The sequence below is a fragment of the Nelusetta ayraudi genome, unplaced genomic scaffold (genome assembly GCF_046127955.1).
Source record: "Nelusetta ayraudi isolate G7.1 ecotype Tasmania unplaced genomic scaffold, CSIRO-AGI_Nayr_v1 ptg000002l, whole genome shotgun sequence".
In the NCBI taxonomy this organism is placed as follows: domain Eukaryota; kingdom Metazoa; phylum Chordata; class Actinopteri; order Tetraodontiformes; family Monacanthidae; genus Nelusetta; species Nelusetta ayraudi.
This window is the reverse complement of record NW_027466052.1, coordinates 12804455-12828520: the sequence shown is the minus strand read 5'-3', so window position 1 is coordinate 12828520 and position 24066 is coordinate 12804455. Positions and strand designations below refer to the sequence as shown.

The window sequence follows — 24066 nt, the reverse complement described above, 5'->3', positions numbered from 1 at the left end:
TGACTGAACCAATGCCAAAAAAATACATTGATCTACCTATCAAACAGCTCGTACCTCACCTCCCTTCTTTTGTTTACAGATACTATGGACTATCATAAAAAAAAATATTGACACATTGTGTGATATGCATGAAGAACATTGTATGTGCACTGTGGAATTCACTTGGCTAAACACAAACTTATGTGTGTGTATTTTATTGGAATCATTCAATCAATCAGACCGTTGTCACTTAGTGCCTTGTCACTTTATAGGTGCTCAGATTAATTCAGGGGATTTTTCTGTTAGCTGGTTAGATTTACTGTGATAGGCAACTATGACTGTCCTTTCCTTTGGTTGCCTATTCTGCTGTGATTTTTGTCCCAGGTGTTTCCAGCTGTGAGTGTGCATTCATTGACAATTGAGCCGCATCATTTCCTGTTTGTTCACACGCTGAAAAAAACGTTCTGATTACCTTACCTGATGAGCAAAGGTTAAAAACCGCTTTACACGGACACGAGTGGTGCAGCCTTTTTGTTCCATCTTTACGGTATGCACGACTTGACAATATGCAGTAAGCTGATTGCTGTTTTACTGTTAACATGAATCATGGGGAACAAATGTGACATCTCACAGACCCACACAGACTGCAACATCTTTTGGAAGTCTTCTTAGTTTTATTACAACACACAAGTGCCTCTTTAGTTTCAACATCATGTCAATTGCGCTTCCATGGCTAAAGCTACAGATACAGTAAATATAAGTGCCATTTTTGGTAAGTGTTTCCTCCATAAAAAGCACTGACTGGACGTATGTTAATCGCCATGAAGCTGTGCTGGCTCTGCAGAAACAGAGCTTCTTCCACCATGCAAAAGAAAACAAAATACAAAGTTTTTTTATTATCTAATATCCATTAATTTCAGATGTGCTGATTTGACTGATAAGTATTTTTAAAACACACGATAAAACAAAGAAAAGTAGCAGTAATACAGTTGTTCACTTTCTCACCATTTCGAGGAATTTTACAGCTCATTGCTGTATTAACCAGGTTTATCATAACGCCATCATCATAGATGGTGTTAAATGTCGAGTCTTACGCAGTCTACAAATAAGTGATGATGATAATGCTTGAGATTACAATCAGAGATCATCCCACAGGGTGAAACCACAAAAGAGAGGGCCAGCTCCACATTGTGTTGCCCTGTCAGGAACTCTGGATCAGTCTAATTATCTGTAAGCACTGTGTTAAATCTACTAGCTACACATTGAAAACTAGTAGTTTGCGTAGTCATTGGGTAATTTTTATGGTCCAGTACAGTGTGGACGTGAGTGAATTAGTGCTGCTTTACCGCAACTCATCACAGTCTGTCTGATCCAAGCCGAGCCAATTCAGAAACGCAACAACCTGCAACAGGACAAACTGTCTTCACGCCGTTGTTAATCCAGTTAGATAATCTGCTCCTTAAATTGATTTGTTTGCCCTCCTCCCTCTAACCATCTACATCCGGGACAGGCAGCTCAGACGCAATGATGCGACGTGCAGCGTCTTAGATGGTGGCATCTGTGAAGTCTCGTTTGGAAAATCCTTTCTGAAAAATAAGCAAAACAAACAAAAAAAGAATTCAGGAAAACGTCACAGAAACAGTAGAAGCGTACTCAGAATGGAATGCAGTGTTAAGACGTCATAGATGCAATTCATCTATTATTTGCTGGCTCATAACAGGAGGATAATTCATTGCTTTCTGTGTACTTTTCAACAAGTTTGATTCCCTCCCACTTTTGTTGCAACCATTTGGCCACCTCAAGCTCCATGGCAGCGTTATGCCTCTTTCGCTTCAGCGGCTAAGCTACGTCTCCACTAACTAATAGTAAAAAAAATTTATAATCCCCCCCAGCTCCCTAAAACGGAGTTCTCCCCTTGCATGATGTGACTGATTTAAAACGGCAGAAAGGCAGACTTAACAGAATATGATGTGGTATCATCTGCATACATCCATGGTTTCGATGGAGGAGGAGACAGAATATTTTTTACAAGAAATCAAAGAGAAAAATATAACAACCATTCTTGACAGCAAACAAACGCAAACAAAGAAAAAAAAAAAAAGGAATTCTCGCAAAATCACATTTTAGACATATCACTTGTGTTTTGCGAAAAACTGTAATGGAAACGCAGCGAGTGACATTTTGAAAATACAACTTCAAGGAACTACGCGCTTAAATGCGCAAGCAAGTGGTGCGTGGGAGAACAAGCAGGGATGGGAAAGCAGCTTGTGAGCTGCCTTGTCCAGCGAGAGAACAGCGTGGGCTGCTGCTCTGTCGCCCTCGTATTCTGGTTCAGATGCGTTTGTTTTACTGCGACCTGTGAACGCGGCACCGTGTTGTGTATGAAGTGCGCTGGGATTGGGCTGAAGACAGCTGCACGGCAGGATGTCCATTGAGAGTATTAATTTTACCGCGGCCACCCAGCAGGTACATCAACAGAGCTTTTGTTTGCTGTGTCAGTAGTCAGTGTGTGAGCACAATAAAGGTTCAGGGGCTGCCAAGTCCACCTCAAACAACTCTTCTTTTATCCGTCTCTGAAGGTTCAAAAGAGACAAACTCGAAACATCACAGCCAGATTCTCTGCATTCCTACTGAGAGTGGTCTCTCAGGAACTGCAGCAGAAGCACAAGTGGAGTATTCAGGAGCAAGAGCGGAGATCCTCACAGGAATGCTGTGTCATCACCACAGTAGGATAAATACAGTAAAGTAAATGAAGTCTGGACTGTTGGCTCAAATGGTGCAACTGGACTTCTCACATATTCTTATTGTTTTACTTTTTAATTTGTTTCCCCCTTGCCAGTGTGGCATACCACAGCAGGCTTGCACAACATCCCTCTATAAAAGGAGCAGCTTCTCCTGTTCGTGCTCAAGCTGCCCTAATCCCTCTCAAACTCACTTTGGATCAATGTCAAACTTCATAAACTTGCCAAGGTGAGGTATACGAGAAACTCTCAGTGTTCGCCTCTTCTGTGCTCCTTTTCAAAACGCAGCGGTAGAACAGAGTAACAAACTACAACCAAGCAGTAAGTGTAAATAGTACATTGCTGACAGAACTGCTCATTTCTTTCTTTGACTTGTATGAAAAACATATAAACATCTGGCGTCAAAGATGTTTCTTAGACTCTGATGGCTCTTTAGCTCCCACAACTGGAATGTAGGTAAGTCTGAGCTGCAGTGTTGTATAAAATTGTCTCAATAGAATAAAAATTGACTTGTAAAACATGAAATCATGTCTTGAACTCATTGGATGCATCAGTACTGTTGAATGAAGACCTTCTGTAAAGACTACCGTCATTATATTCATCCATCAACCAGAAGAATAACTTTAATTAATACGATGGAGGTATTAAATCAGTCGGCCGCTCGCTAAATGACATTCTTAGCAGTGTGAGATTAAATATGAATCACGTCTGTGAATATAAAACATAATATCTAAAATTAAACAAACAAATAAAAAACAAACAAAAAAATAAACTAGTTTTCCACTGTGCAACATGAGTAACAGCTGTCTTGCTGGCAGATACTCAATAATCTATTTACTTAATTTGCTCCAGATAAAATATTTGTGTTTGCATTGCCGGGAAGCCTCTGATAAGGGCTGACCAGAGGCTAAAGAGACACAGACGTTTATCACGTAAGGGGCGAGGGAAGGGGCTGAGGGGTGGGCCCAATAGGAAGAGAGGGTGAAGGTCATGTGGGAGGAAAAAAAATAAATCTGATGTGAGCTGGAACAAAGGACAAAAACATCTGAGGGAGAAAAAAGTTTAGCGTACAATGCTCCACACCCTTGCATTCCGTTTGTATTTGTGCATGTAGCTCCAATCAACACCACATCAACACTGTGTGGTCGAGTCCATTTAAGACAGATTATCCAAATCTAAAAACACAGCCGGTACATGTTTTACATTTTAATGTTTTAACATTCGTTGAAACTGTTAACACAGTTTCAGGTCATTTAGTAAACTCAGTTTGATCTTTAATGACTATAGAGTGGATAAGATCAGACTTTTCCCCCCCAGTTTCATTCAGATTTCAGTTTCATGAAGTTTCAGGTATTTCATTTGGTTTCCGTTAAATCTGCAGTACTATTTGAAGACCATGGCATTTTAAATACATACTATCAGATGAAGAGTGTTGATATTTATTATTTTACACACACACAAAAAAAAAAATCAATAATGATACCACCCAACGATTCCTCAAGCAGAGCAACTAAAAATTGGCTTTGGAAAACATTAATGCTTTTTGAAAACATTAATGGATGTAAACTACCCGGTTAGTTCATCTTACCAGCTTGTAGTCTTTGTGCAGTTTGCTGTACTGGAACATGTTGCAGAGCACAGTCGAGGCAGCTCTGGCAGCTTTTAAACTCCCACTGCTGAAGCAAAACACAGTGACACACAGTCATAAACAAAGGGGAGTAATAAGGAGGAAATACCACAGCGCGCAGAGAGGGATTTCTTAAATGACCCACAAATTAACTCAGGGTTAGATTTTCTGTGTGGGCAGACAGGGGGACGCAGGAACAGCTCAAAAATATGGACAGTCAGGGTTTAGGTATCTACCAGGTCATAGCTCTTAGATAAGTTTAAGACTGGAAGCAAAACTGTCAGCTCATCGTGTGATGTAATAACGAAAGTGATCTCTACAAAACCAAAAGGTTTCACATATTTAAATTTAAAAAGTAAGCCAGGCGTGTCAAACTAAAATACACAGTTGGGGGCCAAAATTTAAAACTTGGACAAAGTCGCGAGCCGAAATTGATATTTATTGAAAAACTCTTCCTCCAGATAGAACAGTGAACCTTTTTATATGGACCCCAATCAAGTTGTGCTTTAACGTTAATATGGAACAAGCAAATCTTAATACTATACAATAAATGACTTAATATTGGACACATGCAAAATCAATTTCATTAAAAAAAAACCTCATTAAATTAAATAACATCAAGAAACCAATGAGGTCACAATAATAATATCCTTCGATGAACGTCCTGTCCTGATTAAGTGGAGCATTCTGGGATTTGTAGTATTAGCAGTGCATATGCTGTATATTAGTGGAGGGCCAGCAGCTCTAGTGGTGATTTTGTATTGCCTCGCCTGGCCCAGTATAATTACACTGCGGGCCAAATTTGGCCTGCGGGCCAGAGTTTGACACCTATGCGCTATGCTGCCCCACATAGAGGGTTTTACCTGTTGTCATGGGACGTTTTGATGCCAATCAGTTTCGGAATGCCGTTAAAATATGAGATGTCACGGGCTGCAAGGGACGTGCAGGTGACCAAGCTGTTCAGGGCCCCACAGATGTTGACCACCACTTCACTGGACGGTGATTTCTCAAGGCCGTCACCCGGCAGTTTGGACACCAGAACTTTCACCATATTCGTGGCTGTGAGAACCAAGACACAAGACATTATTTTTTAATAAACACTCTGTATTTTTTTTAATTTTTTTTCCGCTCGCTCCAGATTGAAATAGAAACAGTGGTGCTTGTCGCTTTTACCCATATGGTCTTTGTTAGGGGAGTGTCTGGCCAGATTCCTCAGCAGGCCGGTAAGAGGCCTGAGCTCCACGTCATTGTTGGTGTCCAGCAGATCGAGCAGGATGGGCAGCATCCTCTCCTGCTCGGTCACCACGCCACTCAGCACCGACGACCACTAGCAGAGAGCAGCAAACATGGCCAGAGTTACAGTCGTTAGGGGCCGGTCTTAGTTTCTTCCAGCCCACCAGTTTCAACATCACATAAACCCTCTTCATAAACATAACATTTACGCGATCAGTGGTTTGGGGTCAATGACTCGTTTCTGCATTAAACTCCATTATAACCAGTTTTATGGCATAATGATCTTAAATGCTCTGTGATCATTACGAGTACATGAAAATAAGTCAAGATGTGCTCAACAAGTACAGGAACATTCTGAGGTCTAATGAAAACCATTTCCGATATGTAATTGAAAGTGTGAAGATTTCAAGTGTGCAAAATCATGTGTGAATATACTAAAAGTAGGCTGATTTAAAGAGCCTAAAATACAAACCATGATACTTTGTTTGGTATTTTATGGTTTAGCACACTTACCTAAGTTAAAATTGCTGAAAACCAAAAGCTTTGTATTATAATCAGAACAAAGCTTTTGATTTTTGGCAATTTTAAAGCATTCAGCTTTTGCAATGATGGCTGCATATTCCACACTGGATATTCGTCCTCAATTAGACATGCAAGGCAACAACCAAAGCCATCACATTATGTGTTCAGCACATCCTTACTGATTTTCCTGTTTTCCTGCACGAGTAATGTTCTTCGAGCATTTGAGCAGATTATTTCATGGACCTCAATTAGAAAGCAGTTCAATGCAGAAATGAGTCACTGACCCCAAACTTTTGAATGGTAGTGTATGAACATGGCCACACATGACGAATCTTTCTGTGGTGTGCCCAAATCTCACCCGGGCCTCTCCTGCGGTGATGTTCTGCAGGGCTCCGATTGCGGCCTCTCGGCTGGTGGCGTTGCTTTCGCTGCTCTGCAGAACGAGCTTGTAGAGCACCACCACCTTGGGGTGCCACAGCCACTCGGCCCCCTTGGGCTGTCTGGACACCTCGGACAGTGTGGACAGATTTTCGTTGCGCTGCCGAGGAGAGCGGGGAAAAGACAACGGTTCAGAACCATGACAGTAAGACGTCGCAGCACTCTTTGATGATGATGATGTGCCTCGCCGTTGGATGTAATGACAGTGTTTAGCCTGGACAGGGAGCCAGTCCATTGCAGGGTGGTCCATTAAGCTTTAAAGCTGGCCCGCCAAACTTGAAGAAATAATATTAATAGTCAGCAAGTGATAAAATAGCTGTATTTCGTCCATTTTTCAGTGTTTTAAGAGTCATTTCAATAAACAGTGAAATACCGCTGGGTTTCAAAGACAGTGATTTTGTTGTAACTTCGCTTTTGTTCATTTTTAAGTGACATTAAGGCTACATGATATGTTTTCTACATATCCCTCATACATACAGTATTTCTAGGCCCCTCTGTCAAATGTTCAGAACCCATTGTGGCCCACCAGTCAAAAAGTTTGCCCACCCATGCTCCAGAAACCAAAACCTTTGTCCCCCATATCCAACTTATAAGGAGAAAAACTGGAAGGTTGGATCTTCAGTCCCTCATCATATTGAAACAATTTTCATTTTGTACTGTCAGTTGTCAGGAAGCATGTGGTAACAGTGTGAGGCATTTCATTAGTCATGCAATCTCAACAGACCGCGTCACTGCCGCTTGTGGGTCGTGATGCATCGCACTGAGTCAAACAGTGAAAAAAAAAAAAGAAGAAACGGCTACAGGTCCAGATCGATAGATAGATCCTGGTTTTTGTTGGTAATGACTACACTATCAGTCAAAAGTTTGGACACATACTTCTGATTTAATGGTTTTTCTTTCATTTTCATGACTATTTACCTTGTAGATTGTCACTCAAGGCATCAAAACTGGAACGAACACATATAGAATATGCATTAAACAAAAAAGTGTGAAATAACTCGAGCAAGTTTATGTTTTAGATGATCTAGAATAGCCACCCTTTATATGAAATATATATAACATATTTAGGTATTTAGGCAGAACATTTTTTCCTTTTGCTACATTAATCCATATATATTGGTCACATATATTATGTCTTCATTATGTAGCTCCAGTGAAGAAAGTAGTAAAGATAAAGAAGAAACGGGCATGTCCAAACTTTTGACTGGTAGTGTCCATTTCCCTTTTTTGGTTGTTTTGTTTCTAAACAACTGAACTGATTTGCCCCTTAGAGATCTCTTAATCTTGAATCTGATGTACAATCTTCCACAGACTGTATACAAGAGTAAGTGATGAATATACAGTGTAGTTATGAGTCTTTGATTATTTTTTTTTAGCAGCTTTAGGTCATGAGTTGCGGTGTAATAAACTAAATGGGGATAAAAGCAAAGTCTAACTTGTCCACCCCATTCTACTCGTTTCTTTCCTCTTTTGTTTTGCACAGGTTACTGAGAACACAAGCAACACAACACCGTAAATAACTTTTGGAGACACACACACGCTCAGTTTTTGCTGGAGTGGTTAAAAAGCTCAACGTGCCTGCAGTGCTTGCTTGCTGTTGCTAAACAACGATTGGAGACAGTTACTGTTTAGAGGCAGGATTTAAAGTCACCACGGACCACTAGTGGTTGTGAAGAAAAAAAAATAGAACTTCCATTGAATGAAATGAGGTTCAAGTCCTTTGTTAGACTCTGAGGCCACGATTCACAGCAGTCCAGGCAGGATTAGTAAGGCCGTCTTAAGCAGACTGGAGTGTCGTACGACTGAAGAAACCATGTTAACGCCGGATGGGAAGTCCTCCTTGTTCACCATTCATACGTTGGAGGGAAAGCCATATAACTGAACAACAGTGTTGGAGTCAAGATCGCACCAACCGAGACCAAAAGATTATCAAGACTAGAGAGTATCGAGACCGAGATAAGACCAAGATCGTATATATCAAAGAAAAATCACAACAAGTCTCGGCCGGTCTTGATCAAAAATCCCGAGTGCGTCCAGTCCAAGACCAAGACAAGACCGAGTAAAAATGACTCAGAGTCCGAGACAAGACCGAGACCCTTAAAAAGTGGTTGTGAGACCAAGACCAATCTCGAGTACTACAACAACACTAAGCCATATCACATGGATGGAAAACGCGCAATGCAGCACAAACCGTGTGCCTGTCACTCTCTTATGCTCTGAGACTGTGAGGGTTGAGAGTTTGTTCACCCTCCGTTGCGTTTCAATGCGAAACGTGATCTGTAGGCTGAGCGCGCTGTGTGAAATGGAGCCTCTCCGTGGAACCTTATGGCTTCATCTTAGGTTTCCGTCTGCGCAGCCATTTATTATCTGGCTATTGCGGAAACAACTGCAGCAGCAACACCTGCTCAGAGTGAGAGGCCTCACCTGCAAGACAGCCTGCATTCCAATTAGTGACAAAAGCGTTCACATTCTGTACTTAGTAGGGATACTTGTGTGTGAAAAAAATACACTGGTGAAAGTAAAAGTACTGATTCAACTCCTTCACTGTAGGAGTAAAAGTAAAAGTAAAAGTAAGAGTAAGTATTGGTTCTGGGGTGTACTTGAAAAGTAAAAACATTGTTGTTTTTTGCCAATAATGAAACAATACATTTGTTTATGATTTTGGAAAAATGAAAATGTTTTTTTTCTGTACAAATATATTTGTGTACAAATGTAGACGTACAAATGTAAAGTAAGGAGTCATCAGCAAATAAACACTCAAGTTAAGTACAGATGCCTGAAAAATCTACTAAAGTCCCATATCTTTCAGTCTCCACTAAGTACATTTTAAGGAAAAGCTGTTGTACTGTATATTCTGGAAGTCGCCGTGGGACTTCTAGTGCCCTGTTTTGAAAATTGGCCGTGTCGTGTCAAACATGGAGGGTGGGGGTTCTGTAGGTGCCACCTCCACAAAAGGATCACATTATTAGACGCACTCAATTTCATTTTCAATGACCCCATGATCCTGCACTCAGGGTCATGGGTCATGGGGTTCATGGGGCGCCAGTTTATTGCAAGGTAGAAGAAGAAGGGTAAGGTAGAAATACAAACCACCATTCACCCTCGCACCTACGGCCCATTTGGAGTTACCAATTTGCCACAGGAAAAAGGATGACCCACAAAAAACCCTCGCAGACACAAGGAGAACATGCAAACTCCAGACACAAAGAACCAATGAGCTTCTTCTTCTTCTTCTTCTTCTTCTTCTTCTTCTTCTTCTTCTTCTCTCTTTTGGAAATTAACATTGATAGATAGATAGATAGATAGATTGATAGATTGATAGATAGATAGATGCACTTTATTGATCCCAAATTGGGAAACTCAACTGTTGCAGCACTAAAAAAACAGTACAAAATAAACTATACTATACTTACGAAAAACCACTCAAATCAATCTATGTACAACAAACAACCAAAGCAGATTGTAAAGATGTACAAATGAAATATGCGCAATGATGAGTCCACAGACAGACAACCTGCAGGCTTCCCCCCAAAGTCTCTTTATAAGCAGGGGTTACGGACAGCAGTGACAGTGACGTGCAACATAGATAATTACAACCAGACACCAGCCGCAGGAATAGCAACAAGCAGACGTCAGTGCGCAGAGTGAATGGGAACGCAGCGATTCGGCGTATCACTGAGAAGGGTGTGGTGACTGTGAGGCCAGCAAAGGAGCTGACATCATAACATACCAGAACAGACTGTGATAGAATAGGATTTTAGATTGGAGGCGCTATTGAGGAAAAACAAAACAAAACATGTCTTGGGAGGCAGTACAAACAGCTCTCAGCTTAAAACACAAACCTGCAAACACTGAGCTCGGTCACAGTCTAATTCCATCATGAGAAACGTTTGCCAATAGCATACCTTAGGCTGCTGTATTATTAACGTTTGTGTGAAAATCAACACACCTGAATTCCCTTTTTGTTGTACAGTGTAAAGCAGCCAATGGCCTCGTTGTCTCTGATGGCGGAAGCTCTGGATGGGCCCTCAAGACGCATTCGTACTGATGTTGGAAGCTCGGTGTACAGCTGGTAGGAGAGATTCCTCATCACGCAGAGAGAATTCTCCAAACCCTACAAGAAAACCACAGGAGTGACAGTGATTCCCAGTGAATGTGTGGACGTCCGTGTCTGATGAAAATGCGTGGTTGGTTATAACCTGAGTGGAAGGTGCCAAGGTCATTTCAAGTTAAAAGTGAATTTGGGAAACAAGTTCATGTGAGAATTCCACACAAGTCATCGTCACGTCAGTCAAAATAACATTTATCTGCCAAATTGACAGCAAATGGGAATTTACTCACAGCTGAGCACTGAACACAAATTCACCTGTTTTACTTTTTGAAAAACATTTGGCTGTTGCATACATATAATGCATTTTTAGTAATTTGTGTTAAAAATAATCTCCAGAGGGGGTCACAGAGATCTGCCCTAATTAATCTGACCCAACAATTTTACTGAGAAGATACATTTAAATTCTAATGTTATAATAGGTTTCGGTTTATGTGTGTTGTCTGACAATGACAAAAAAGAAAAAGAAAAAAGACAACGTGACTGTGATTTCTTGGTGCTGCAGCCATAATGGTGACAGGAGTTTGGAAAACCTCATTGTGATCCATGTCAGAAAATGTCTCAGGTTGTCAGTGAACGTTGGCTACCTTGTCATCTCCAGCCTCTTCTTGTTGAATGTAGCACACCAGAGAGTCCACCAGGCCGGGCATCTCTCTCATTTTCTGTCTCGTCCGCTCGTTCACAGAGCTCAAATTCCTATTAACAGGCAAACACACAGAATACATTCAAAACCGAAGCTTAAGTTAAGGGGTTAAGGGATTTTGGGGCAAATTCTTCAGTTATATTCGGCTCTTTGCTTTGAACTAATTCATTTCTACAACATTTGCTGAGAGCCTGTCTTATCTTCTTCTTTTTCTTCTTTAGCTTTATGAGGTCCAACCTGAATGTGGCTTGCAAGATTTGAGGTGACACAACAAAATGCTGGCCTTAGACCAGGCATGGGCAAACTACAGCCTGGGGGGGGGGGCATTTTGAAGCTCTTTTGCAATCTCATTACTTTGCAAAGTGATAATGTGACCTTTTAATCATCAGCCTTTACTTCAGTTTGCTGTTATGTACGAGTAAAACCAGCTGCCTGGCATTTTGTGCAGAGCCATGCAGATTTTAATTCAAAAGTTGGGATTATTTACAATTGAGAGAAATTAATATGTTTGCCCTAGAACTCCCCCATCGGGGTAAGAAGAGAAGCACATTGTGTGTAGGGTCACCTGAGGCAGCCGGTGGTGTTATAGTAGATCTCTCTCTCTGACGGGCTCAGCGGGATGCTGTTACACAGTGGAACCAGGACCTTTTCTGTCAGCACAGACAAAGCTTCTTTGGACAACTTTTCCTTCAAGTTGTCTCTGGATGACAGATTCCAAAGGACACCTGCACCGAAAATGTTTTTTAAGCAACAAGATGAAAACATAGCAGAACCACGATGATCGGATGGGATCGTGTTAAACATTCACTGTCTTCACACATAGCAGGAGGAGTCAAGGCAACCCTTGTGTAATCCATTATTACCTGTGATGGTCTTTCTCAGCTCCTCGTCAGGTTCACTCAGGATGCTGACAAGACGCATGATTCCGCCCGAATCTACCAGTGACATCTTGTTTTCAGCGTTTTCATAAATAAGATTGCGGGTGGCTCCGGTGGCATATCGTTGGACAGCTCTGTTTTCGCTAGAGAAAAGGTCAACCAGAGCTGGGATTCCTTGCAGAACTCGGACCTGGATCAGAGAGAGACTATTACTATGGTTATAGACGAGACATGGACAAAGAGTGATTGGTTTGGGTGAATGAAGATGTTGATACATTTGTGATTAATAACAAGGAGGCAAGCAAAGGAATAAACAGAGCGACTGATTCAAATGTAACCAATACCTGGTTTTTGGCACTGTTGCTATGGTAACACTGGTGCTGTATGTACGCAGCTCCGAGAATTTGCAAGTTAGCATCTGACTCAGTCAAATATCTCACAGCTGTAGGCATGTCCAGGCCCTGAATCCTTAAAACACACACAAGAACACATGCTCTAAAGTTTAGGCTATATATTAACAGAGGCTACACACATCACAGCAAAGCATGGCATTCCCAAAGTTCAGATTAAAACTGTTTGAAAACCTCCAAATGATCCCTGCCTAGATTTTGGAGTTCTTTGTTAAGCAACAATGTGAAGTTAACTTCTAATTGAATAATGAAAATGAGGGAAGTATGGGGTGGAAAAGGAAAATATAATGGTCAAAATACCTCATCATCTTTCAAAACCAAAAAAGACAAACTTGGCATGAGCATGTATGGCTTTGAGTGACTTCACTGCATCGCTTGTATGAGAAATTCTTTGGTGGCCATGTCAGCCGCCTAATACTAGTGTAAAAGACAATATCAACCACTGACCTACGTGAATACTGAATACAAAAAAGAAGGCAAAAGGCACTCTAGCTTAACTGTCACTTGGTCATAAAAGTGGATAGAAATGTTTGTTTGTTTGTTTTTTTTTTACCAATTAAGACACACCTGACTGCTTTATTGGGCGGAATGTTCAAATCTCAGTGATTCTGAGCATGGTGGACATGGTTGCTGGTATGAGCATTTCATGAACTGGTCTACTGGGATTTTCACACAAAGCCGTCTCCAGGGTTTAATAATGGTAGCAATAGTTCTATCCAGGCGTACCTAAATGGTACAGTGGCAAATGAACGTCTCGAGGTAATCTGGGTCGGACTATTGCGCTAATGCAAAAGTAGCAACTAAATTCTATTCTATCCCTCTATTCATTGGCCTATTTTGACAGCTTACCTATATTTTACATGTCTGATAGAAAAAAGGACAACTCAGAACTTTTGAACGCTGGAATCCAAAGCACATGCTGTGCTTTTGGTGACTCCAAATCACATGAAGAGAGTCAATGGAGCAGATGCAGACCAGTGAATCTGTGTATTCCTTTAGATGAACTTTTCAGTTCAACTCAATTAGGAGTGTCTTTCTTGTCACAGATACCCCTTCTTTCTGACAAGTCTGCTGCAATTTGAGGTTCAAATTAAAGTAAAATGGGTGATAGCCCTGCTGTTTTGGCAGGAAACTATGGCTTACCCTTCCAGTGGGTCGTTACTGTGTATTGAAGCTCCATCCATGACATCCACCCCTTTCCCAACACTCCTCACGCTGCGGACTGAGGCTGCCCGGTTGAGGGAGGCTTGGTATTGCCCAGTTCCCAACACGTTGTTACCCCGACAGACATTCTGCTGCCACTGTGTCCCAAAGCCATCCCCTGCCATTGGGACCCCTCTACTCGTCCCTACCCAGCCCTCCTGGCCAAAAGTGGAACCCTGCTGCTGGTAGTGCTGCTGCCGGTTGGCAATACGGCTGATGGTACGATGGGACGGGCCCTTGTAGATGTACTGGTTTGGCACTTCCTCTTCCTGCCAATACGATCTATCCTGGGCCAGTGTCCCACTTAAGCTGCGCCTCAGAGTGCCAGGGGGAGGCACTGGGATGGTGAGGAAGGTCTTCTCCTGAGGAGCTGACACAGGAGGTGTCATCGCCTCCTGGTCTGCCTGACACAGTGACTTGGAGCGTCTGGTTCTATTGTGTGTCTGGAAGGTTTGGAAGCTGCTCTGGACCGAGATGGCTCCTCTCTGCCTGGCCCTTTGCGAGGTCTCCACAGCCGACTGAGAGGAGAATCCAGAGGAGTAAAGAGGCACAGTAGGTACCTGCAGGGTGGATGTAATAAAAGTTTACACACAGCAAGGGGTCAAGCCTGTATTGGTCAGCAAATGTGATATTAACTTTTATTGAAGAGGAGCTCCTGCCTGCACGAAGAAGTGATATTGTGTTTTTTTCCACAACAGATTCATAACGAAGACAGCCAAAGGCTAGTGAAGCTGGAAAGCAGGTCTTTTTTTCAGCCCTTGATTAATGTCTGGAAGCTGCAGGAAGCTCACTGTTGCCTTTTCATTGTGAGAGCAGCCAGTTTACAGTTACAGGCGCACATCCTGTTTATTTTTCTTCCTTGGTCTTTACATTGTTCTGGGTCTGGATCAACATGTGGCCGATTAGACCAGAAAGGAAATATTATTCACGCATGCTACTTGTTCAGTCCTTCAGGTGTGTCTCTGTCAGTTTGTAGGAGTGTGACCACTTCCTGACAAAAAGGTTTCCAATTAAAGAAGGAAAATCAAATTTCACTTTAGACCAGGGTATTTGTGTCATGTAATTAATTCAATAGGTTTGACTTGGACTCTAATTTTAATATTAATGTTTTTCAGTCACGGCTACATTTTAGGTTTTAGTTTTTGCTGTGCCAAAAATTGGATTATGATTGGGCTTGTTTATGCAATTGCTTTACCTAAAATCAAACAAATTTTAAAGTTAAAAATGGACAAAATCAACACCTAAAACTCATTACTGATACAAACTTTCAATATTTGGTGGAACAAGCACATTTCCTTTTGCCACAGAAAAAGTCTTTTTTTTTCCACTTCCCATCCATTCAAGAACCTTCAATTTGCAGATTTATTCCTGACAGTGTAATGGTAAGAGCTCTGAAAGAGCCTTTAGAAAGCCTTGGCTTGGGGGCATAAAGAGGGACTTTGGATGAAAGTCGTGAGAACTGTGCAACTCAACAAAGAGAACCATCAAACTAACTTACAGCCTTACAGCTGAGAGACGGCAGTAAATTCTCACAATCTAAGCCTAAGGCCCTATTTGCACAGTATAAAATACCAACACAACTTTATTCTGGTAGTTTTCTGGTCAAGAATTTAAGCAAATTGTCACTTTTCATCACACTGCACATGCTCCTTTTAAACATCAAACCCAAAGTGCACAAACATGTCTGCACACTGAGTGATTGCATCTACTCACAGCCATGATCCGGCTGGGGGTGTTTATCATCGACCTGGAGCTGAAGCCATGGCTGTGGTTGTAGTGCCTTGTCTCCGGATAGCTGTAGTCTGGATGAGGAAAAAAAAAAGACAAAATGTTAAGTTTACCGGTATCCCATGCAGTCAAAATGTACAAATTAAACAATATGTAACAGGTGATGATTTGGCTACTTGGCTTCCAGAAAAACTTGGCTTCAAGATCTCTCATGTCAAGTATTAACTACAGGTGCTGTGAGCCCATTGTGTAACACAAGGAATAAATCATTATTGTGATGTCTGTAAAAGTAGATGGGTTAACCAATTCTAAATTTTAAATCATTGAAGGAACTTCAGATTATTTAATATAAAAATATGTCAAAGGTCTAATTTTTCTTATCACCAATGATGGCTGATGATTATTAACTTTTTCCAATCTGATATTGAGTGGCTATTGGCTTCAATGTGTTGTAGCTAAGCACTCTGGCTTCACCTCCTGATAGCTTCCAAATTGACTCTGGTTCTAAAAGACTCCTTATATAAGTGATGACAGTTCTTGGGAACAGAGAAAGAAGAAAATGAAGAAAAAGAGAGTTGGCCTTTAAGGCATTGACCCAGCCTGATCTGGGTATTCCGACAATACTCCCATCCCCCACCCCACCTCACTCCACACAACACAAGGAATTTTGTGTTGGCCTGGCTCCAGGTACGACAGAAGACCCTCAGTAGCCCTCTTCCTGTGTCATTAGAGGTCAGCTCACTGGTGGCGTAAGAGGCTACTACTGAAGAGGATACTTGTATACTGCCATGCTGTTCAGTCTCACTGGTGTGTGTCCTGATATACTGTACATAAAGTCATGAAGAAATTATGGAAAGTGAAGCTACGAAAAAAATGACATTCTTTTTGTTGAGCTTAATGGCAGTTTGCAAGTTAAGAATGTCTCACGGGTATGTTCAATTGAAAATTGTGACATCAAATCTAAATTCTAGAATTCTAAATTCTAAATTTTAGAATTTAGAATTCTAAAATTCTAAATGTGACATCATTTTAGCCACTTGAGACAAGCAACTGGCTCTCTGCCCATCCTAAGCACTCTGCATTGTGCCGATCCTCCACGTACCAAACACAGATATACCGAAACGTTGCCATTTTTGTGGACAATGCCAAATGGAAAAATATAAATAAATTTAGAGCATTTTAGCAGGTTCGTGTTATTATTAGCATCGAGCAGTCTATGTCTGCAACCAAGTCGTGTTTATTGACAAGGCTTTGTGAGGCAACTACTCCAAACAAAGTGATTGTGCACTCAGCACAGCCAGCAAACAACGAAGAGAACAGGACACATGGAGGGCTTGCGACATTTCCCGCAAAATGTCTGGGAAAACAATGTGTGCTAATCCATCTGTTAGTTGCCAAGTTAATTCAGCCTGGACCATCTGACATACCACAACCATCCTGATAGGCATACGGCAAGAAGTATTAAGCCAAAATAATGTCATGGACAACATTGGTAGTTCACTGAAGTGTAAAGGAATAAATAAGACATGAAGATGTACAATAGATGGCACAGTGTTGCACCATTGTCAGTGGCAGGCAGAGGTGAAGAAAAAAAGGGTGTGGGGTGTGGCTTGTAGTAAAAGTCCAGCCAGACGGAAGGAAGGAGGGAGGAGCGAGGCTGCATGCCTGAGTGGAAGCATCACCAGGGTGGAGAGGTTACAGAAGGTATGCTGGTACACGACCACCACAGTACACTGCATGTAACCACTGCCTTTAATCGATATGTGTGTTTCACTGTTGTCTGTGTCTATTGACATACCCACTGTTTACTCCTTGGCAAAGTTAGAACCCGACCACTCAAGGTCATCGTTGGAATGAGATCAAAAGTTACAGCAACATGGAAGTAGAAATTTGTGCAATTTATTTAAAACAAGAAGCCTTTCACAGATTAGAAGTTAACCAACACTTGTTTATTCAGCTAGTTTCCAGAGTCTTTTTTGATAACACTTGGTAAATTTACCCTTCAGGTACTTTGCTGAAAAAGACTGTAGAACGTAGATCATGTCTAACCCCGTTTCTTCTGATCAAAACACGTGCCAGCATAGAATCACTCCTGCCATTATCTTGCACTCACACGTAGACCTTTGACCTTAGTTATAAGGAGAGTTACTGTCTTTGCCCCCATATGAGGCATATGTTCCCTGTTTTTCACATCAGAGTCTGAGGTTCCACAAAGTCGTTAACAAATTAGCTGTTTCCCCTGCATCCAACTTGCTAAGTTTCAGTACCTCTGAGAGTAGCGTGTGATTTTGTCTTGACCATCACTACAGCTTTATTTCAATCCTTAGACAGCATAATTTACATATTAAAGACCAGTAGTCAGTTGCAGTGTGTCCTATCCAGTTTTAGTCCTCCGTGAGAAAAATCTCACTGGCAGGTCAGAGTCAGCACAAGTTTAAAATAGACTCAGATAAGTGTGGTGAGACTGTGAAGAGGTGACTGGAATGGAATGTTCAACACACAAGGTGGTCATTAAACCAACTTGCATTTCACTTTCAACGGTTGCATCGATCTTCTAACTACAAGCTATTATGGGATGTTCTAATTGGGGAAGAGTAGTAACAGTTGTTTTTCCCAAAGTACAAAAATGTAGTGTGTCAATGTTCTTCCACATTCACTGAAGTCGGTGAACTAGTGTTCACTGCTCTCAGCAACTAACTATGATAATGGCATAATTTTTCTCTGGAATGAAGCCAGGATTTTAGAGGAGGCCTTTTTCATGATCTTGTGGTTGTACTTGGCAAAAAATAAGAAAAGTCAAAGACAAAAGACAAAAGTCCAAGTTGAGTATCTTTTGTCCCTGTTGCTGCAGTGTCTGTTGCACCTCAACAGTAACTCAGCTTTAATTCTTTTGCAACAAAACCCACATACACATGTTTGCAATCACATATTGTAATGTAATACCAGAGCATATTCTACCTGAACAAGTAATGGAGGTTTTATAGTTGTTTCACTGAGAAGGGATTTGATCTAATGGGATTAAAAAAAAAGTGGAGTTATGGGTTTTCCAATAAAAAGAAGATCTGATGACATACAGGAGCTGATCCTGACTCCTGCATGGTTCCTGTGGTCTTATCACACATACAGAGGAATCAGAGACCAAAAGGACAACCAACTCTTTCCTCTGCTGTTCATTTGTTTCCCCACAAAATGTCAATGCAGGGTCACAATCTGGCAGGGAATTTGACAAAGGTGGATCCTCTGGACTTCCCCTGCATGAACTCCAATCTATTGTCCTTAGTGACCACGTCTGGATCGTGAATTAAGGGCTTGGGTTTCTCTGAAAGTTGGTGAACATTCAGTACCGCTCAAGCTGTAGTCACTGGATTCTGTGATGTCATAAAAATTAACTTTCCACAAAGACAAGGGAATAAAGCAGGAAAGTACCAGGAAATAACACACATCAGTTCGAATGCAGCAAAAGCATGCGAGCGAATGCAAATATGCATCACTGCATTACATAGACCTTGGTCATGTAAATTTCTAGGTATAGTTTGTTGTAGTCATATCATAAAAATGTTTAAGATAATTTGTTAAATAAATTTCTTAACATTTCCTGGCCAAAGTTCAATATAAATATTGAGCAATAAATATATTTGTGCAAGCTTACAATCTCTTTAAAATAAAAGTCATTTGGTTTTCCAAGTCTTTAATATATCTCTCTGTCTCCCTCTCTGTATGTGTGTGTGTGTGTGTGTGTGTGTGTGTGTGTATAGTTATTTTAATGTTACAGTCTTACTTCAAAATGGATTAAATTCATTTATTTCCACAAAATTCTCCACACAACAGTATGAAGTCAAAAATAATTGTTTTGAGAATTTTGTAAATTTATTAAAAATAAAAACCTGAGAAATCACACATACTTATAGCCTTTACTAAATACTTTGTAGGTGCACTTTTGGTGGAAATTAGAGCAATTAGAGATCCTTGTTCACATTATGTTCTGAGAGCTTCAAGTCTTTTTGAATATGATGCCACAAGCTTGGCATGCCTTTCTCTTGGCAGTTTCACCCATTCATCTTTGGTGCACCACTAAAGCTCCATCAGAAGCTTCTGCGCACAGCCATTTCAGATGTCTCCTGAGAAGTTCAAGCAGATTCAAGTCTGGGATCTGGCTGGGCCACTCAAGCCTATTCACAGAGTTGTCCTGAGGCCACTCCTTTGGTATCTTGGCTTTGTGATTAGGGTCGTTGTCCTGCTGAAAGCTGAACCGTCGCCCCAGTCTGAGGTCAAGAGCACTCTGGAGGAGGTTTTCATCCAGGATGTCTCTGGACATTGTTGCGTTCATCTATCTCTCTATCTTGACTATTCTCCCAGTTCCTGCGGCTGAGAAACATCCTCACGGCACCATAGAGTTGTTATTGCCCTGGTGATGAGTCGTGCCTACTGTACTTCCTATTTTCAATTCTTGTGGCTTCATGGGTGGTTTGTGCTCTGACATGCACTGCCAACTGTAGGAACATATGTAGACATGTGTGTGCCTTTCCAAATCATGTCCAATCAAGTGATACTTACCACAGGTGGACTCCAATTATGCTGCAGAAACATCTCAAGGATGATCAGTAGAAACCTGAGCTCAATTTTGTGCTTCATGCCAAAGGCTGTGAATACTTATGTACATGTGATTTTTCAGCAATTTAGCATTTTTTAGACTATAACACACACTCAATTTTAGCATTTAGTTGAATAAATTTGCAAATATTTAAAATAAAAAACACATTGCCATTATGGTATGTTGTGTGTAAAATTTAATCCATTTTGGAAAAAAAGTTGCAACATTATAAAATGTTGAAAAAGTGAAGCGCTGTCAATGCTTTCCGTATGCACCGTAGCTTGGAAATGTCAGAGAGACTTGAGACTTGGAAAACAAATGGTTGAAATAGGTGTATTAATGGGGACCTCATAATCCAATGGAGAACGCATCAAGGTTGTTGTCGCAGTTCAATGGCAAGCTTGGGAGAGGGAGGGTGAACGATTGAGTGCCGCAATCAGAAATCGGACCACTTGATGAGGTGGGTTATTGGAGTGCGTCACAATCACCTTGATGAGGTGATTGTGACTTTTAGTGTCACTGATAAAACTACATGTAATAATAGGAAAACAATTTTAATATTTGTTTGATAATCCCTGAGCATATCTTGATTCTTGTTTGAAGTTTTTGTTTTCTTTTTTTCCCCTGGTGTTAATATAAAGTATGTGTATATTACTAATTTTGATATGACTGTCTAATATTGCTCAAGAGACCTAAGGTGGGTGATGACCAAAATTGAGGCAAAAAAACAGAAGACTTTGGTGTTCAAATGGGGACAGCACACTCACACAAGTAAATTTCTGATTAATGTTTAAGACCTGCTCAGTGAATGATTACAAAGATTATAGGCAGACTGAGATAGACAAGGCGCTGGGGAATGTTTCCTGATATTTGGATTTTAAAAGAAAACAGCAAAGAAAATGGTGATAGTAACTTCCATCCACCATAAACCACATAGGAGTCTAGACAAATATGCCATGGTCACAATACATAGTTTGTAGAAATACCTCGCCTCGTTTCTTTGTTTGGGGGGGGCGGGGAGTAAATGTATCAAAATGAAGGAAACATTAGAAAAACATTTCCATCGCAAACCAGCTGCAAAGCATTTTGTCGCAGGCATATTTGCACATGCCAAAAGTAAAACATATGCCAATAACACAACCTCTCACAGACAACATATTTTACCAATTCAAAATTTAAATTGCCCTGAAATCAGCAGTATTTACCCCTCCACCAACCATGAGACGTTTTCTTCATTTATTATTTACCTTGATCCAAATGCTCCAACACTGCACTCCCGTTACCAAGTATAAAAAAAAAACAAAACCAAACAAACACACAAACAAACATCACAAGTTCATAGCTCACATTCTGCACACCGGAGACTAATTGTTGGATTGTTTATCGTCTCACCTGTTGAGCTGACCAGCGTGTCGTCGAGTCTGGGCAGGGAGGAGGACTTCTTCTTCTCGGCCAGCCGCAACCGGACCTGCTCCTGGACTCTCCGGGCTTTGGCCACCGGGTCGGGCGATGGACCGTCCGAGGGGACCACATAAGCGGTGCGGGAGGTGTTGGGCTGCAGGGCTGAAAGAAAGCAGCCTCTGCTTTCCGCCACGGCTACGCTCATCCTCGGCGTGTGTGTGTGTGTGTGTAAGAGAGAGAGAGAGAGAGAGACACGGTTGTCTGGACGGACTCCGGGGCCGGGGCGGACAGCGGCGAAGTCTGGGTGTCGAGTGTCCGCCGCGAAATGGAGTCCATCAGTCAACAGGCTGAAGGGTCGAGAGGGCGGTGTGGAGGGAGTAAGGTAGGCGGGACCGGGAGAGGTAGGGAGGGAGACCCACATCCACCGAGTGGGTCTGAGTGACCCTCAGCGCGGTGGGCGACTCAGTCGGCTCATTTTAACCCGTTCAAGAATCTTTTGTTTCTGACGACATTTCCCCCCCCTCACTCAACAACACAATGTTAACCTCCAGCTAGTGGGACCCTTACTTACCGTCGTTTGGCGGGCACTCCGTTTGAGTTGATGGTCAACTTTGACGAGTGACGTATAGTAAAATAAAATAACATAATAATAATAATAATAATAATAATAATAATAATAATAATAATAATAAAATAGTAAAATGTACTAAACTTACTGAAGTTTCCCTCAGTTAAAAAAAACAAAAAAAACAAACAACAACATGAATTATAGGAGCCATATGAGCATGTTTGGAAATGTTACCTCGCTTACCATTATGTCACATGTTGAAATGAGAAACTTCCAGAAACTCTCAGTCCTCGTTAGCCATATGGTTCTTTGTAAGAGGATAGAGGCATCGCTCTAAATTAGTTGCCATCACAAAGGGACGCACAAATTTGACGTTTCAGGAAACACAGTAAGTAAGACTTATAAGAAAGAGCACTTGCACTTAAAGGTAGACAGTTGCATTGATATGTTTGCGTTCTTTCCAGAACTCATCATTAGGAGCTGATTGTCTTCCTTCGCTAAAGCTCAATTACCTCTAACTATTTTTGGCCAAGTTGTTTTATGCCTGTCCATTCATTACCTGTTTCATTGGCAACACTGTATTATCAGTCCTGCTTATCCAGTAGTAATACATTAAACACCTCTCTCACCACCCAACAGACAACTGGCTGCAGGTTATGTCTTGGCCATGTTCAGTCAACTCTTCCACCTTCATGTTGGACAAAGTCGTAAAACATCTTATGCTTTTTTCTTGAGCTTTTTTCCTTTCTTAAGGGACATGAACTTCAAGGGCTTACTTTAGAGCGTCACCTATGGCAGTCCGCTCCATCTGGCGCTTTCTGTACCAGGATTTCCTACCCCAGGCTTGAAAACCTTTCCTTTTCCTGCCTGGCCAGTGCTCTTTGTGCTTGTGCTGTAAACACAAAGGGTTCTCAGCAGACATAACTTGCAACCACAGAAGTACTGGATGAGGAGTGTCAAGATAGATTCATTATTGTTTATAGGATGGTATCAGTAATGACGATATCTATACCAAATATCACAGAAAGGAAAAAAAAAAAAATCACTGACTATATTTAAATTCCCAATATGGACAAAATCCACTTTACCAATGCTGTCTAACAACAATGATGTTTCCATATCCTGTCAATGAACTTTATTGGGATGCCTATGTCAGGCTTTGTTCTCAACTTTTCAGAGAATCCCATCTCTTTACTGATGTTAAAACAGGCTCCTACACAGCTCTCTGTGGAGCAACAATGGGTCAATGTGTCATTTCATATCAAAGTTACTTCATTTTGAAGCCTAAAAGATAAGCTGAAGCGCAAACAGTAACTGTGAGGTAATGGTCAGATACTTTGTATAATGTATGAAATTATTAACTGTAGTGTTGTCTTAGCAAAGACACCACAGCATAACTGTATTTCAAACCCTGCAAGATGTTCAGAGGTGGGGTACATGTTATTAAAATCATAAAATGCATACTGGGGTTTAAAAGGATGAGTAAATGTTTTATAATGTCTGTGCATCCTGATTGGCTGAGAGATTCCAAAGCAACCTTTTACGCAGCAGTCCACACTACCACTACCACATTAATTTTATTTGGAGGACTCCTTTGCTCCCTCAATATTGTATGCGCTGATACAGTTTTACCACTGCGCTTGTATTGTCAATTTAAAATGTATTCAGAGTTTCAGTGTATTTTTATTTTGTTATTTTTTTTTAATTGAAAAAGGTGATTGCGAAATAACTTGCAGTTGGTGAAGTGGTGGGTGCAGCACCCGGGTATGTGTAAATCACTTCATTGCCTAAAACCAACGTGAGAAATACTTGTGGGAGGTGCAGGAGGCTAAGCCAGGCTCTAAAGGAGAGCAATGTGTCAGGAGGTGAGGCTCACGGAAGCATTTCTGCAGCCATCCTAAGAAACGAGCCCGCCCCTAGCGACTCCATGAGGCTTTCACACAAACCCGGATGAGAACAGGAATGTGTCAGAGTGGCGTTTTTCAACACTGCAAAT

At 41.3% G+C, this 24066-nt stretch overlaps 1 protein-coding gene across 1 annotated transcript; it reads right to left on the bottom strand.

The window, feature by feature from the left end:
* Positions 1-631: 631 nt before the first annotated feature.
* On the bottom strand, positions 632-21855 carry pkp3b (plakophilin 3b). The gene is made up of 13 exons (XM_076024944.1): positions 21494-21855; positions 15496-15584; positions 13723-14342; positions 12514-12637; positions 12155-12359; positions 11857-12016; positions 11236-11344; positions 10490-10654; positions 6461-6640; positions 5521-5674; positions 5211-5406; positions 4309-4396; positions 632-1565 (listed from the first exon to the last, which is right to left on the bottom strand). The coding sequence occupies exons 1-13, from the start codon at positions 21705-21707 to the stop codon at positions 1524-1526; spliced, it is 2346 nt and encodes a 781-aa protein (XP_075881059.1). The 5' UTR covers positions 21708-21855; the 3' UTR covers positions 632-1523.
* Positions 21856-24066: the final 2211 nt, after the last annotated feature.